At 49.7% G+C, this 16,812-nt stretch overlaps 4 protein-coding genes across 4 annotated transcripts; 2 read left to right on the top strand and 2 right to left on the bottom strand.

The window, feature by feature from the left end:
• Positions 1–292: 292 nt before the first annotated feature.
• On the bottom strand, positions 293–3,503 carry FTJAE_40 (Rho-GTPase-activating 5; the record flags this gene model as incomplete). The annotated part of the gene is made up of 3 exons (XM_037350358.1): positions 293–2,892; positions 2,946–3,101; positions 3,362–3,503. 3 exons carry the CDS (start codon positions 3,501–3,503, stop codon positions 293–295), a joined length of 2,898 nt encoding a protein of 965 aa, XP_037212830.1.
• Positions 3,504–7,523: 4,020 nt separating this feature from the next.
• On the top strand, positions 7,524–7,908 carry FTJAE_39 (mitochondrial import inner membrane translocase subunit tim9; the record flags this gene model as incomplete). The annotated part of the gene is made up of 3 exons (XM_037350246.1): positions 7,524–7,531; positions 7,598–7,667; positions 7,723–7,908. 3 exons carry the CDS (start codon positions 7,524–7,526, stop codon positions 7,906–7,908), a joined length of 264 nt encoding a protein of 87 aa, XP_037212829.1.
• Positions 7,909–8,289: 381 nt separating this feature from the next.
• On the bottom strand, positions 8,290–13,921 carry FTJAE_38 (nucleoporin; the record flags this gene model as incomplete). The annotated part of the gene is made up of 4 exons (XM_037350136.1): positions 8,290–9,630; positions 9,684–12,824; positions 12,877–13,789; positions 13,851–13,921. 4 exons carry the CDS (start codon positions 13,919–13,921, stop codon positions 8,290–8,292), a joined length of 5,466 nt encoding a protein of 1,821 aa, XP_037212828.1.
• A 490-nt stretch (positions 13,922–14,411) lies between these two features.
• Positions 14,412–16,747, top strand: FTJAE_37 (anthranilate synthase component 2; the record flags this gene model as incomplete). Its single annotated transcript, XM_037350025.1, has 2 exons — positions 14,412–14,731; positions 14,782–16,747. 2 exons carry the CDS (start codon positions 14,412–14,414, stop codon positions 16,745–16,747), a joined length of 2,286 nt encoding a protein of 761 aa, XP_037212827.1.
• Between the last annotated feature and the right edge of the window lie 65 nt (positions 16,748–16,812).

Genomic DNA, 16,812 nt, shown 5'->3' with positions numbered 1-16,812 from the left:
ATGTCATATCTTTGTTGTAGTAACCTGTACTCCTTGACTATACTCCTCCACCCGCTCAAATGAAATAAAGCTCACCATCACACCAGGCTACATTACATACATGTAATCGACTTACAAGGGTGGTAGAGAGTCTAAACAGGGTTCAGTCGATAAACCCGTCTCCCGCATATCCATCATGATGTCCATCTCATTCTCCCTAAAATAAACTAAAAAGAAAAGGCTATCGTGCCGTGATACTACTTCAACCATTCCAAAATACTCCTCCCATTTGAACTAGAACGCTTTTCTCCTCCTATTGCTCCTGCTTTGGTGTCTCTGACTCTGACTTTACTTGCTGTTGCTCAGGCTGTACTTGCTCGGGCTGTACAGGCGATATCACTGCCGGCTGCTCGGTGGCCTGGACTGGCTTTTCTTCTGCCTTTGGCTCCTGTGACAACAGGGGCTGTGGCTGTTCTTGAACGGGTTTCGGTTCCTCCGCCTGCGGTTGCGTGGTTACAGAAGCAGCGGCCGGTGGCGTGTCGACATCAAGCATAGAAATGATTTTCTGGGGTGTCTGGGGGCTTTGCGGCTTTGGAGATTCTGTCTGAACTTTTGGTTCAACTGGGGATCGACTCTGCTCCTGAACCGGAGGCTGGGCTGGAGTTGTCGGCTGAGGTTGAGATTGAGCCTGGACCTGAGCCGGTGGAGGCACTTGCGCTTGAGGATGGGTTGGCTGGACAGGCGATGTGGGCTCTGGTTGAACCATCGAAACTGTGGCTGTCTGAGGAACTTGTGTCGCTGTAGGAGCCGGACCCGTTGCTGGGCCGGGAGCTGCAGCAGGATTAGAGACAACTGCTGGAGCGCCGGCTATTGCGTCAAGGGAAGCATGTTGCGTTGGCTCGTCTCTTCTAATTTCCAAACTCTTTCCTCGGGGTTGGAAGCTTGAGGCGCCTAGGACAGGACGGTCTGCCGGAGGAGGAGACTTATTCCTCCTTTGTTCCGCACTCTCCTTTGCTTCACGGTACTTGTTCCTGATCCATCCTATGGGGCCCTTGGAATCACTTTCTCTGCCCTGATCGAAGCTACCGTGTCCCTCGCTCACCATGTAAGGTCGGTCAGAGCTCTCGCTCTTTCGAGGCCTATGGCTGGAACTTGATATTGATAGGTTGCTGACGTCGCCATTGTCGTTCTGCCCAAGGGCAAGGCGTGGTGAGGTGAGACCAGTAGAGGAGCCGTTGTCGGCATTCTTACTCCTCGACAACCGCCAACGTTTCTTTCGTTCTTTTTCTGCTTGATCAACAGTGCTGACAGATTGCTCGTCAAGAATTTGATCCAGGTCCGAGCCTTCATTAAAAGACGAGTGCAGAGACGTTGGTGGTGACTTTTTCGACTTCAGTGTATTGTCTGGGTGAAGGCTCTGGTTTGATGATGCTTGAGATGCCCTAGGAGTGTGCTCAGATGAAACGTCACTCTTTTGCTGCGTCAGAGGAGCAGGATGTGCGAGTGAAGTTTCTTGGAGGTTTTGCCCATGTGGAGGTCGATCATGCAGTTCTTGCTGCTGCTCCAATGCTTCTCGATGTCGTTCTTCAAGAATCGGGGCTGGTTGTTGCGGCAATGCCTGAGTTCCGGATTCATGGTGCTGAGCATGTTCCATCGGGTTAGCTAGTTCCGCTCCAGGAGATGATCCAGCATTCGGGTGTGTGTATGTCAAAGAGGCAGCAGAACTCTGAGCACTTGGGTTCAGGCTTCCCGGTATCCTCTTCTTCTTCAGTTTGTTAGGCTGTCTCTTGTCACCAGTATCAGTGTTGGGTGTGCTACGGAAGATGTTGGGGATGTTGCGCTCCTTGGATGGTGTGGAGGACTCCGGCGGCACTTCAAGTAGTCTCTCGTGACTGCGGCCTGTTACAGGAGCCTTCGTTGGTGTGAGGTAACCGCCAGATATGAAGTCGGATGACCTCGTCGATTGGGGAGATTGTTCTACGCTCTCTGTAGGGTTGACTTGTGTCAAAGGCTCTAGATGGGCAGGAGAACGAGGCCCTGAACCATCAGACCTCTGAAAGCGGCCAGCACCAATGGCAGGAGATTTCTTGGATGGCACAGTATTGCTTCTAGCCAATCCACCTGTCGTCGGCGTAGCTGTCAAGGCTGGACTATTGGGCGTGGAGCTTCCGTCATTCCTGGAGTTCCGTGACGACACGGATCGGTTTCTTCGAAGCTTGCCATCCCGCCGCACACTGTTGGCGCCTGCACTCGCATTGGACGCCGATCGGCCCAGGCTTGTCTTTCGAGTAGGCTGAGGGGTGAGAGGACCACTGGGTGTGCCAGACTCCACCTCTTTCTTGGTCTTTTCATCAGCAGCGGTGCCCTGCATACCAATAAGGAAGTGATCCTGGTTCTCGATCAAGAAAATGATAACACATTGGTTCAGTCGGTATTCCTCGGGAGCCATGGCATGTGCTGGGTGCGAGAGCATGCCTGGCTGGAAGATGGCAGCCAGATTTTGTGAGTTCATGCGGTTCTCGTCCGCCTTGGCAGCGAAAACCGCGAGAAGATCGAGAATGTAGAGAAGTAGCTGTCGGTTTAAGGGCGGTAGCTCCGTGATGAGTCGCTGGTACTGCAAGATGGCCGCTTTCTCGTTGAAATTTTCGACGAATTGAGGCCCCTCTGCATCGCCCACAGCTTGCTTGGTTGCGCCTCGGAGGGGGTCGCGAAACTTCTCGTATAGATCGAGGGGAACGACGGGTTCGGGGAGGTCGTTGAGATATCGTCGCAGAACGTTGGCAGCATCGTGTACAGTGTATCCGTCCCAGACGAGACCCTTCCCGTATCTATCAGGTGAGTCGAATATAGTCTTAAGCTCCTTTATTCTCTTTTCCGAACCGCTAAGCCGGAAAATTCCTTCGACGTGGGTAGCTTAAAGGAAGCGTCAGTACAATTTCCCTGTAAGCCAGGCCAAAAGAACCAACCTTTTTCTTTGAGGAAGACGCCACATTTTGCGACGACAATGGGGACATAGCCGTAGATGTAGCTCTGTCCATTTTCATCGATGAGTGAGATGGCGACGTTGGCATATGTTATGCTTTGCCGCAAAGGCACTCCGAAGATACCTTGGGGGCGGGTTTCTGCAAATACACAAGTTAGAGACCAGACATTAAGAAGTGGGGGAGTCAAGCTATGTGCATATTGACTTCGTGAATGTGAGGATTGTATGTGCAACGGATTCAGTTGTGATCAGCCGTAGGCGCTGTGGTTCGAAGGATTCAAAATCGTCGAAAAGCGTATCGCGACAGGTGATAGCAACGAAACTATACTGCTTTATGACGTTCTGACTCGAAGCTCGGCAGGGTTGCGCAGTAAAGAGTGGAGGAGGGAGATATCTTACCCTGGGGTTCCTGGTGCTTCGAAGGCAGCTTGAAACCCTTCCACCATGATTTGAGATCGCGCTTGCTGGGCGGGGATGCTGCATTATTGATTTGGAGAGCCGGCTGGTTGGCCTGATTAGGGTTCGAGGCGGCGGACGTCATGGCGAAAGGCTGCGCGTGCCAAGAGCGAGAGCGACGACTGCGAGAGCGAAAGCGTAGAGGAATATGAGGTTGAGGTTGAGGTGACGAAGGACACTACAGCTGGGCCGGCCCAGTTGCCAGAGTCACGATGGCTAGGCCTCAGCCTCAATAGAGGTCGAGCGAGGATGCGGCGACAGGGTGCGCTGAAGCGGTGACCCGGAGCCGTGCTATAATACAGAGGCCGGGTTCAGAGAGGCAGGCGGGAGGGTGAGGAAAAGGTCTCGACTCGACCGATGCCGATAGGCGACAGCAGGATGGAAATGGCGATGCGATGCGAGGCTAGAGATCAGGAGCTAGAAATCAAAGCCTTGAGCTGGGGAAGCTCAAGCGAGCAAGCGAGCGAGGGAGTCGATGGCAACAGTGTGCGCGCCAGTCTAGGATGAGACAGATCGGTCGATGATTGGTAGCGTCAAGGGCGTTAGAGCGGTACAACAGTAGTAGTAGTGTAGGGCGTCAAGGCGTTAGGCGCTGGCTTGGTTCAGTTCACTTTGTGTCTGGTAATCCAGATTCAAATCCTTGGCTCTGAGGCACGGGTTCGGGCGTAAGCAAGAATCGTCAAGGCACAAAATAGTGAGTGAGTGAGTGCGTGCGTGCGTGCAATGTGATGATGATGGTGACGAGGTGAGGCGACAAAGAAAGGAACGGCAAGAGACGCTTCGAGCGGGTCAAGGCTGTAAATTATCGCTCAAATCGATGATTATCGCGTCGTAGCAATAGAGGAGCAGAGCAGAGAAGACAAAACAGTTGGTGGCATCAAGAGCCAGCGAGTGAGTGAACGTGAACGGGAACGGGAGGGAGTAAGATTAAAGAAATCCAGTCCAATTGATGTGAGGCGGGGGACTTGGGACCGAAAGCCACTATTGTAGGTACCCGTAGCGTAGCGTAGTAGGTAAGGTAGTGCTGGGTCTGGGTCTGGGGGGAGGACAATTGTGTCCAGGTACAGTACATACACTGAGATGGGGGTACCTTGCCGTACCTGACCGGAGGGAAATGATAGGCAAAGGCAAAGGGTTGCGTTGTAAACTAACTTAAGTATGTAGGCATCCGTATTTAGGTAGGCAAGATACAAAGCACAAGAGAAGACTGAGTGAGGTATCTTATCAGTCTTTAAGTAAGGCTTGACTGACTCGGTGGTTATAAGGGTACCAGTTGGATATGCTGTGTGGAGTTGAGGTTAATTCTGGGCTGCAATAGGAATTGCAAGAGAATGCAGATGCAGATGCAGATGCAGCATCTCACAGCTTCTAATTATGTATTCATATGCAGGTAGCAAAACAAACCAGCTTTGGTAGTGGCCTTTGCCCCTCTCTCTCTCGAATACTTGACGGCGAATGTCAGGCCAGTATCGAAACAAGTGGAAAAGATCTGTTGTAAGTGGGAGCAGACAGGGAGGTAGACACAGGCAGCGATAGTTAGGTACTTGGTGGATGGGCTTATTTGCACTGAAACAGAGTGTACCCAATGGATAATAACAGGCTCTGTTAACGTGTGTAATTAGGGCAACCAAATCGGGACGAAAGCGAGTGACCAAACGAACGAACGAGCGTGAATGTGAACAAGCGAGAGCGGGAAGTGGGAAGTGAGGGAGGGAGTGAGTGGGAAGATGGACAAGGACAAGGATGATGATAGAGACAAGACAAGATTGCGAGAGGGGAGGAGAAATACGAGAATGAGAATGCAGGTCGAGTTTTAGTTATCGGCTCGTACATAATAAACTTTCAATAGTAGTTAATTGGACCCATCTCAGATCATTCAACTATTTCAGGTACATCGTCTACTGTTGGCAAACTCTGAATCTCCCTTTTAAACTTAATTGTAAACGACGGACGTTGTGAAGAAGATGTGATATCATTGTCAATACCAGTGAATATCCGTATCTGCACAGTTGTATACAATGCATCTTGGATGCCCGTCTACGTTGGATCTGATACTACCCCATCTTCAGCCTAACCAACTTTTTCTGCAGCACCAGATCTCTAATAATAAAAGAACTGACATGTATAGAATAGTTGGATATTAATTGATCAGTCTACAGAGTCAACCATCCAACTCCAACGCCGCAAGCGGTTGCTGTTGGTGGATACTTTGGGCGCAAGTAATTGGATTGCGATTGCGTCGTGGGCATGGAGATTTACCAGGATTCAAGCTTGGAACACGATCAGTCAAATTGAATCACATCACTCGCTCGCTCAATCTGCCTGCCTGCCTGCCTGCCCTGTTCTGCCCTACAAGTCACAACGGTAATTAATAGAGAGATCTCTCCACAGTGACGAGGTACTGTCGATCACAGCTCTAGGAGGATATAACCCGTCAATAACTTGTTGAAGTCGCTAGCTCTTATCACTCACTGTTGAGAGAGACTAGAGACTCTGAGTCACTCACTCAAAGAAAAGAAAAAAAGGCCCTGGACTCTCAGCTGAAACCACTACTGCAACTCGACAACACCAACGAACCATAAACCATGGATGATATCCCGGCACTAATAAGCATCAGAACTTGGCTTATCCGTGGTCTAGTCTGCAGTCTGCACTCCGAAAAAAGAATTGTTAATCTAAGTTGGATGCCTCCTCTGTTGAGGATGCTCTGGAGTCGGCTGTTTATGTTGACTGTCCAAATCGAGACTCTTTTCATTTCGACTCTGAAGCTAAGGCCCTACCTTGTCTCACCCAGTGCGCCAACACCAACAAGTGAGACCGTCTGTCTGTATCTTGTTTAGAGAATGGAATTTGGGTAATAAAACGGACCAGCTCGATGTCTACCTCCCAAGACTCAGTAGACAGCTGATGCACAGTACCTACTTCTCTTTGACTTAAGCATGCATGGTTGGCATCGACACACACACACACACACACACACACACACACGCACACACACAAGGGACTGGCGATTGATTGATGGATGTTTCCATATTTGGCATGAGGACGTTGAAAGATTGCAACCATCACACGTCAGTCTTTCGCCTCTCTTGAATCCTCTCTGTTTCCTGATTCGTCGCCCATCTCATGCTTCAGTTTTGTCGATATCAGCAAGTAAAAGAAGTTCTGGAAGCATAGTATCCCTTGTATACAGTCCATGCTATAGGTAGTTTCTTTCACGTCATGTTATAATTCATGTGCCTCCCACTTCTCCGTCTTTCTTTGAGTAAACACATATATCTTGGTCACTGACGTCTATCTTATTGCACACCAAACACTAGGCGCAATACATGGACTGCGCCTCATCCAATCCTGACCCAACTGCAAGACTTGTCAGACGAGGTGCCGCGCCGATCAGTGTTTCATGTTTTTTGCCATCAAGTGGAAATATAAGAATAGCAATTGCCATGCTTACATACCTCCAACGGCTGTCTCGTTTTGGTCAGCTGAATTACGTGGTGAGTTGTAGATGTTTGGATCTGCAGAGCATTGGAGGGGGGAGGGGTAGCTAAGCGGGGATGCCCTCACATGACAATCTCTCAGTACTAAGATAGCGAGAGGGCTGTCCAAGTCCTCTCAGTTGATGTAAATGACAAGAATAGTATTAATGGCTGTTAAACAGGTTATCAAGTGTACGTATCCGTAGGTCTTTAGCTGGTCAAAGAAGCTCAACTCCACCCACTATCATGGTAGCATGGGTACCTGGCTACGTCAGAAGGTCCCTCTCCAGCAAACGCTGCAACATCAGAATTAGCATTCAACAATGAAATTGCTCCGTAACCGTAGAATAAATATCGATATCAACATGCTAATGTATCACACGAGTCTGAATAGCGTCACTTATAATAAACGGGAATAACAGTTGTGGTGCATTTAAAGCTCAGCCAATCCGGGGTAAAACGATAATGCGATCCCGCCGATAAGCCCAACCCGTCCGAGTCCCGAGCTCTCTAGCTTGCTTATCTCAAAATTTCAGTCTCCATACCAAACCGACAACGTCAATCCACCTCGACAAGCCTTATAACCTCCATTTCAACAACCACATCACCCCCCTTCAACCGTCAAAATGGATATGTAAGTCTCTCTATACTCAATTCATGTCAGCAAATCACAAATCTAATCAACATGTTCCAATCACAGGCTTTCCGCAGCTGAGCAGCGCACTCTTGAGCAGCGCATGCAGAAGCGCCAGGTCAAGGAGTTTATGGGTGTATGTATTCCCAACGAGTATCGCGGTCGAATTATTGCTGACGTACTCTTCTTAGGCATTCGGTGGTCTTGTTGAGCACTGCTTCATGTCCTGTGTCGATGACTTCACCTCAAAGGCCATCTCAACCCGAGAAAGTGGCTGCATCAACCGCTGCGTTCAGAAGTGGATGGCTTCTCAACAGCGCATCAGCGACCGCTTCCAAGAGCACAACGCCCAGCTCACAGCCCAGATGAACAAATAAACGCGAAATACTCGAAAGACGAGACATGTACGATTAGCAAGGAGGACGACAAGGGGAAGGATACACAAAACCTGTGCTGTTGATATCAGATGTGCTCCGGATTAAAGACGATATCGAAAAGACGGAACGCTGTTTATGACCATGTTACGCCGTGTGGCTAGGTCTCATGGCACCAGATGCACTTGTATATTATTATTTTGGGCCATAGGCATGAGGCGCTTGGGCTCAGGCTGTCACCATGGAATGAATTTATAACCCATTTTTACTCTCTTATGCCATTCCGCAATGCATACATGCTATTCCAACGCCCTTGGCCTAAGATACTTATAATATACACCTTGATGATTATCCCTCCTTTCTCCTAAGCTCCCATGTTCATATTCAATTATCTGCTTCTTCACTCAGCACATCTCTGATGGCATCTAATTGAGCCACCGCCTTCTCCTCCAAAAGACTATCATATGCTCCTGACACAGGCTTCATCCCTCGCCAGTCCATTTCACGCTGACCTAAGGGCATGAGTCGCTCCTTTAGCAACTTCTTTGTGCTCAACCAAAAGTCGACGTTCTCCAGCAGGTTTGCCGAGTCCCATTCCACGTCAGGAATGTCCCGGTTATTATTCAAACGAAGAGCAGCAAGCACTCGCGTGAGGAGGGCAAGAGAATGAACCTCGGATATCGCGACAAGGGTCAGGTAGTGCGGTGACGCCCTAGACTGAGTACGACTAGCTCCGGGTGCTTCAAACCGGTCCACGCTGGCTTCAAGTAGGTGAGGGAACTGATTAAGAACGTACGCAACCTCTGGAGCAACAGTTGCACCCAAGGCTGTGAGCAAGTTCAGCATCAGCGGCAACAGTCCTTTGGCCCAGATACCATAGCAACGTTGCACCACAGGGGAATCTGAATAGGGAGAAATGTTGGACTTGAGCATGAACTTGGTCAGATTTGCAGATAAGATGTTGCTCAAGATTCCATCGCATGCCATCTGTTCAGCAACCATAGGGAGAGTTGAGAGTTCAAGCAAGAATAGCATGCTCAACTCGCCATAGATAGGGTCGCCTTGATCCGCCAGTCTATCTGCCCATGAGTAGAGAGACGAGGCGGCATGGAGGACTTGATGCTCGGCCATGATGTTAAGAACTTGAGTCTGAGATTGATCCATGTTGGGCAGACTTATGCAGGCTTGAAGTATGGCTGTCAACAATCCTAGATCTTCCGGCGATACACTATTTTCGTTATCGTGAATAAGGCTGACGAGTGCGCGGAAGCCCCTGCCCACAACTCGGTCAAGGATATTCAACACAGTTTGTGTAACTGTCACGGTAGTTCCCTCAAAGGCATCCTGAGATTCGGTTGCTTTCTTGCCACTGATTTGGTAGGCACGCAGAGTAACGAAAAGAGCCTTTAGAAGGGTGCGGTAGTACGAGATAGATTCAGTGCCCCAAGGTTCCTCGACTCCGTTCATGGTACCAACAAGGGTCGAGAGAAGCTGGTTGATGTCCTTGACTGGCACTGATGACTTGACAAGGCGCTGGATCAACACAAGCGCAAGGTTCGCCCTGGACTCGACAAGTTTTAAGAAGATGTGTTCAGGGCCTGGAATTCCTTGGTTGGCATTGAGGCATTGTTGGGCAACTTGCAGCATTTGCTTTTCCACGGTGTCGTTCTTGGGCATGCATGTTGATAGCTCTACAAGTAGAAACTCCCAAGCATGGAAAAGGGCCTAGAGATCATATCATTAGCTATATCCATGGTACATAAGGCACATTCACTTACGAGCTGGGCGTCAACTAAAGACAAGTTAGTGTTTGCGCGCTCCATCTCTGTCTTGAAACCATCGTCCTTGCGACCTTTCCAGCCTGGATCAAATCGTAGCATCTGATCGGCGCGTTCCAAGTCATAGTAGTAACTATTGCCAAGTTCCCGCGGCTCCAGGACGGTCCGCTTGAAGTCATCCACAGGGCAGTCTGAATACTTGTTGGAGAAGTTTCGGGCGAAGTTGTTGTGAAGAGACTTGTTGTAACCTCCAACCTCAACTCCATCACGCAAGTAGTAGTCAAGATCGCCAATAAGGCTCTTTGCCAATGTGCCCGAGTTGCCCAGATGCCGCGAGTGGTAAAGCTGCATGGCAAATGTCTCCGCGATATACGCGGCAAGTCTTGCCTCAAAAGCAGCACGGACAGGGTCTGACTTTACGGTGATACTGGATGATTTGAGATCTCGGACATATTCTCTAAGCCCATCAAGATAAGAGGTGTCTTTCTGGAGTGTGAAGACTGTCCAGGGCCAGAAGTTCTGAGCCGAGGCGACAAAGTCCAGAATAACCAGGGCCTCACTTATTGCTAGATCCTTTAACTTGCCAAGCTTGGCAAGCCCAGTAGCAAATACCGAGCTGGAAGAAACATCCGTCTTCTTTTTGTCTTTCTTCATCGCCTCCCTGGGGGTTTGCCCAGTAAGCAGGCAATTGGACATCCACTGTTGTCGGTTCCTCAGAATAGCCGAAAAGAACTTCCATGTGGCCTTGACCTCGCCCCTAAGTTCAAAGGGTTTACCCAGGGTTGATAAGAGTTGGAGAAAAGACTTGGAAATCTGAGGCCCCAAGTAACCAAGCAGTGACGGGGGCTCGCTCGAGGATTTGCCAGCATTTACAACCAAAGACTCAAGCAGCCACATGGTGGGCTTGCGGAAATGGTCAGAAACTGCGCATAACCGTGCAAGCAGGGTGGAACTTTTGAACAGGTAAGTTTCAATCATGCTAGAGGATTGCTCTAGATAATTGGCGACGCGTAGTAGTGTTGCGGAAAAGTCAAGTACTGTATTTAACTGTGCCTGTACCATCTCCACGCGTCTTGGATAGAGGGTACTGTCGGCGGTTGTAAATGCTGTGATAAGGGATGATAAAAGGGGTTGGAATCGCAGAGATCCAGTTGAGGGTGAGACGAAACAGTCGATAACATAAGAGGCGGCGGGTCGTAGGCATGAAGTCAGATTCTCAGAGGTCGAAGGATCACCAAGACTGTAGCTATACATAATCACCTTTTGCAGGATTGGTACAACCTCTCGGAGCACTGACGAGCGGCATGTGTCAGACGCAAATCTCCAGGTTGAAGTATTCTCAAAGATGTCTACGCCTGCTTGGGCAATGGCGTAGCTGACCTTTGCTAGAACTTTATCTGCTGTGCCCAGCCAAGGGTTCAGATCTGACTTGTTTCTGCTTGTGGTATGGATACCAGCTCGTCGCTGAACAGCGGAAGTCATTGCAGTGTCAATGAGGTTTGAGAATAGTCTTAGACAAGATAGTAAAAATTCGAGCCTCTCCTGGACCAGATCGAGGCTTCCCACGACCTTGGTGAGCTTACCAGCTCTGGACTCGGAGCTTAAAAGCTCGCATCGAGAAAGATATGACCACACTCTGCTAGGGTAAATAGGCAGGACCGCATCGAGGAATTGGACGCAAGAATTGAGGATAGTGACGACAACGTCCTCGCTCTCCGCAAGGTCAACCTGCATGTAGTAGTCCATTGTCTCGCAGACAACTGTTAGGAGATCTCTACCACTTCCGGCATCAATATGCTTCTTTGCCTCATGAAGAATGTCATTGTCGGGAAGCACCAAGGCGCCGGCGGACTCCTCCCCGGCGGCATTTAGATGATCCATGCGAATGAGTGTCGCAAACAGAGAGATGACTTCGGCAGTCTCTTCTGGCTGGAGCATTCCGAGCTCAGATTGATAGCCTTCCTTCATCAAATTGATTTCTAGTCGTCGACCCAGGAGCGAGATAGTTGAATGAGGATACTCCATTGAGACGACTCTACCTGTATCCGTAACAAATCGCCCATATGTGCCTGCTGGTATCCGGTACGCATCGTCCTCGACACGTCTTCCTCGCCACGAAGGGGATAACGAGATGATGGGAATATCCTGCAGCAAACAGAAAGTATTGGTGTTCTCGTCTTCTTGTGCGAGCTCGTACTCTTGGAAGTAATCAGGAAGGACGAATGTGAGTGTGGGTGTTGCACGTAAAAGGTTAAGGATCATCTGAGACTGATCACTCTCACAGAGGCTAGTAGCACTGGCGAGAGTTCGGCAGAGAGTGATAAACGGCAGGAATTCATAAGGGTATCTGTCAAGAGCTTGCTTGAAGAAAAACTCTAGTGCAAGATCATCATTGATCATGGATGCGAGAATATCTTGCTTCTCCGAGAGGTTCTCCTTGTTTGAGATGTCCCAGTAATTTCGACCAGCGCTCAGAATCGAAAGAAGGGAGCTTACTGGTTCGGACTGATAGCCAACGATGGGGTATGAAACCTTGAGAAGCTCAAGGAAGACAATTCGAAGGCGAGCACTAAGTAAGGGGGTCATACTGCCCTCATCTGAGGGACCTAATGATGTTGCCATATTAGAAACGACATCAAAGACACGACCTTGAGACGTGACTTGTGATGCAAGCTGTTCCACCACGACAAGATCCTTGGATGAAGTCGCATTCTCGAGGAAGCCGTCAAATTTCGATGATTCGATGGAGAAGATGCTGCCCGCCGAGTTTCGTCTTGCAACTGGTCGAATCACACCTCCTGCCTCAAAGGTTTCTCGTGCATTTTGCTGCAGCAAATTATCACGCTTCTCTGTTCGACTTTGATAGGAAACATTCATGCGATGAAGAAGAAGCGTCCAGGCGAAAATGACGGGTGAAGCGCTTTCGCAATCGGCTTCAGCAGCGTTTAGTATGCTCTTGTGGACCTGTTCAAGGACGTCGGATGAGAGCAGATATGTATCGTAGGAAGTATCTGCCTGAGTAGCATCCTCTTCTCTCTCGGAAAGATAGGTTAATGAGCGGGCTGGCTTGAGTAGTATCAGGGACACGGCGGCTGAAAGAGTCTTCAGGGGCAAAACTAGAGGGGCGATGCTCTCGTGGATCTAGGGGCACTATTAGTACAAGTCTGCCATTAACATGACGTGCAATACATACCGGCTGAACAGCGTCAAAGAATCTGTAGACTTCCATCAAAGAAAACCACTGGTTGACGGCACTTGAAGGTGCAAAGTCGTCGCCAAAACTGTCAACAATCTGGAAGACGACAGACAAAGCATGGATGGCTTCAGTTAGAAGCGTTCGCAGCCAATCTAGTTCGACTTCCTCTGTCACCCATTTCTCGTCCGTTACAGCTTTTAGACCTGATTCGATGCTGGACATAGAGTCTGTGAGAACTTGAAGGTAAGTCGGGAGTAGGGGCTCGGCGTCGTCTCGTGAGGGGAGCTTCAGTCGATAGGTCTTGGCTAGGTCGAGATCAACACTAGCGAAGGTCGGCAGCCTCTCGTAAAGCTTGATCGAGTTGGCATAGTCCGCAGACATCATAAAGAAACGGCGCTCGGTGAGATAGGTATCGAACAGGCGTCGCTGTCTCGTCTCGGGCTTCTCGAATTCAGTCCAGATTTCCTCAGCATCCAGCGCAGCCGCCGATCCTAGGTCCAAAAGAAGTCCTGACCCTTGGCCATTGTTAAGGCCGGCAGCCTCCTGCAGATTCTTCGCATCTTGAGACGATAATGGGCCACTGAGATGGCGCGCAGGACGAGACTGGTGTTCTATCACGACCACACGCAACGCTGCGACTAGGTTGATTTTGGCATTCTTGCTGAGCCATTCGGCATCTTTCTTGATCGACTCGATATCAGGTCGTCCATCTGAGCTTGCGGGAACATTTATCGGGGCCGTTTTTGTTTCAAAGACTTTTTTCGTAGCTTCATCTGCGGGTGCGAAGGTGCTGGCAGGGTCTTCGAGAAGACGGTGAACATAGTCGTCGCTCAGAAATTCGATAACAGCAGAACTCGTAGTTCTCTGGCCAGAGGTATCAGACAGCGCAGTTGCGATGAGCCTCCAAGTGCTGAGTGGTGAGTTAGCGGTGAGTTTGTGTACATAGATGGATAGACAGTCAGTCAACTTACAGCAGTACCCGCTCCCCAGTCAGGCATTGTTCTAGGGAGGGGAAGTAAATGCGATCGGCCACCGGCGCCATTGCAAAGAGCGTCAAAAAGGCGACAGTGGCATGCGACGCATCACCTTGCGATTAGTTAGGGTGGATGCGAAGAAAGTTTGATTTTGATGCTTGTTGACGCGCCTGGTCGCGAATGGATGGATCGAGCTTTGGCTGGTCAACTTTTTGGACCTGACCTGGAGCTAGGGAGCTCCAATTTAGCCCAAGTTTATCCGGGGCTTCAGTGGACGGCAGTTATATCGGACCCTAGGCCTCCATTCGCCATATAGAGTCAGCACTGTACGAATCATTGTATCTCAGTCAGGCACGACAGTGCGCTAGTCAGTGCTGCACTGGCCGAAAGTCGCATTCACAGCTTCTTTGTTCAACTCTATTCAAACTCAAAGTGACTCACCTTTTGCAACGTCACCGCTCTCAGTCTCGTAAAATCGCTCATTTTTACGAAAGACACGGTTTCAAAGCACTCTCCCTTCTCGTTCTTGTTTTTTTCCGAGAAAAAAAGAGAGAGAAAATGGGTTCCTCAGATATTATCGATCACTCGCCTCACCAGGCTGATCCCTCGCCTCCAATTCCAACGGCCTCTAACCTTATTCTTATTGACAACTACGACTCTTTCACCTGGAACATCTACCAGTATCTCGTTCTTGCGGGAGCTACAGTTACTGTCTATCGAAATGACAAGGTCACTGTGGATGAAATCATTGCCAAGAAACCCACCCAGATCATCATCAGCCCCGGTCCCGGTCACCCCGAGACTGATTCTGGTGTGAGCCGCGATGTCATTAGACATTTTGCTGGCAAAGTTCCTATCTTTGGTGTCTGTATGGGCCTGTGAGTGTTGGTCTTTCACTTGTATATCAATTCCTCTAACCTTCTTCCAGTCAGTGCATCTTCAATGTCTATGGGGGAGAAGTCAGTTCAGCTGGTGAATGGCTCCATGGCAAGACTTCACCATTGACCCACGATTCCAAGGGTGTGTTCTCTGGCCTCAAGCAGGGTGTTCCAGTTACTCGGTACCATTCTCTTGCAGGTACCCACGTCACTTTGCCTGAGGACCTGGAGGTTTCCTCTTGGGTGGCTAAGCCTGATGGTTCCCCCGGTGTCATTCAGGGTGTTCGTCACAAGAAGTACACCATTGAGGGTGTCCAGTTCCACCCTGAGAGTATCCTAACTGAAGGTGGACGAGCTATGATCACAAACTTCCTCCGCATGCAAGGAGGTACTTGGGAGGAGAACACTGAGTTCCAGAAGTCTGGTTCTGCCAACAGTGACGACTCGGCTGCACCCAAGCCCAAGAAGAACAACATTCTGCAGCGAATCTACGCCAACCGAAAGGCTGCTGTGGATGCTCAGAAGCAAATTCCTTCTCAAAGATTTGAGGATCTACAAGTTGCATACGATCTCAACGCTGCCCCTCCCCAGATTCCTTTTGTCAACCGACTACGACAGTCTCCTTTCGACGTTGCCCTGATGGCTGAGATCAAGCGCGGCTCCCCCTCTAAGGGCATCTTTGCGCTAGATATTTCTGCCCCTGCACAAGCTCGAAAGTACGCTCTAGCAGGCGCAAGCGTCATTTCCGTGCTTACTGAGCCTGAGTGGTTCAAGGGCAGTATCGAGGACTTGAGAGCCGTTCGACAAGTCTTGGATGGCATGCCCAACAGACCAGCAATCCTCCGCAAAGAGTTCATCTTTGACGAGTATCAGATCCTTGAGGCACGATTGGCTGGTGCGGATACTGTTCTGCTCATTGTCAAGATGCTTGATTCTGAGCTTCTACAAAGATTGTATAACTATTCTCTCCAATTGGGTATGGAGCCTCTTGTTGAGGTTCAGAATGCTGAGGAAATGACGACTGCGGTTAAGCTGGGCTCCAAGGTCATCGGTGTCAACAACCGTAATCTCGAGAGCTTCGAAGTTGATCTCAATACCACAGGCCGGCTTCGCAGCATGGTGCCAGAAAGCACAATCATTTGCGCGCTCAGCGGTATCAACACCCATGATGACGTTTTGATGAACAAGAGGGATGGTGTCAATGCTGTTCTAGTTGGTGAGGCCATCATGAGAGCCCCTGACGCCAGTGTTTTTATCAGCCAACTATGCTCTGGAACCGAGCCCGCTGCTAAATCTGATGTTACTTCATCTTTGTACGTCAAGATTTGCGGTACTCGAAGTCCTGAGGCTGCCCGGAAGGCTGCCGAGTCAGGGGCAGACTTTGTTGGCATCTGCCTTGTTCCAGGTGCCAAGCGATGTATCTCACATGAGACTGCCCTTGCAATCTCGGAAGCAGTGCATACATATCCTAGCACTCGAAAATACGATACCCAAGTGGCAGCAGTAGACAACAAAGCCAAGGACTACTTCGAAGCTGCTACCCAAAGACTTCGTAGCCCTCGACCTCAGCTCGTTGGTATTTTCCAGAACCAGCCTCTGAGCGAGGTTTTGGAGAAGCAGAAGCAATACGACCTTGACCTAGTCCAGCTTCATGGCGACGAGCCAATCGAGTGGGCGAGCCTCATCCCTGTGCCCGTCGTCCGATGCTTCAAGCCTGGCCAAGTCGGAATTGCGCGTCGGGGCTATCATACTGTTCCTCTTCTTGACTCTGGCTCTGGATCCGGCAAGCTTCTCAATGTCACCAACGTACAGGCTGTTCTGGAGAGCGATCCTGAGCTTCGAGTCTTCCTTGCGGGCGGCCTCAACCCTGACAATGTGGCTGAGTCTGTCAAGGCTTTAGGTCCCCTAGCTGATCGAGTGATTGGTGTTGATGTGAGCAGTGGTGTGGAGGAAGATGGAAAACAAAGCCTAGACAAGATCGCAGCTTTCATAAAGGCTGCCAAGGAGATCCGATAAAAGATAGAATAAAATACAGGTTATACAATTTTAGAAAACGCTTGTGAGCATTCAAGTTTGATTGA

The sequence above is a fragment of the Fusarium tjaetaba genome (genome assembly GCF_013396195.1).
Source record: "Fusarium tjaetaba strain NRRL 66243 chromosome Unknown NRRL66243_c0000002, whole genome shotgun sequence".
Taxonomy (NCBI): Eukaryota; Fungi; Ascomycota; class Sordariomycetes; order Hypocreales; family Nectriaceae; genus Fusarium; species Fusarium tjaetaba.
Note: the sequence above shows the minus strand (reverse complement) of the source record. Positions and strands in the feature narration are given on the sequence as shown.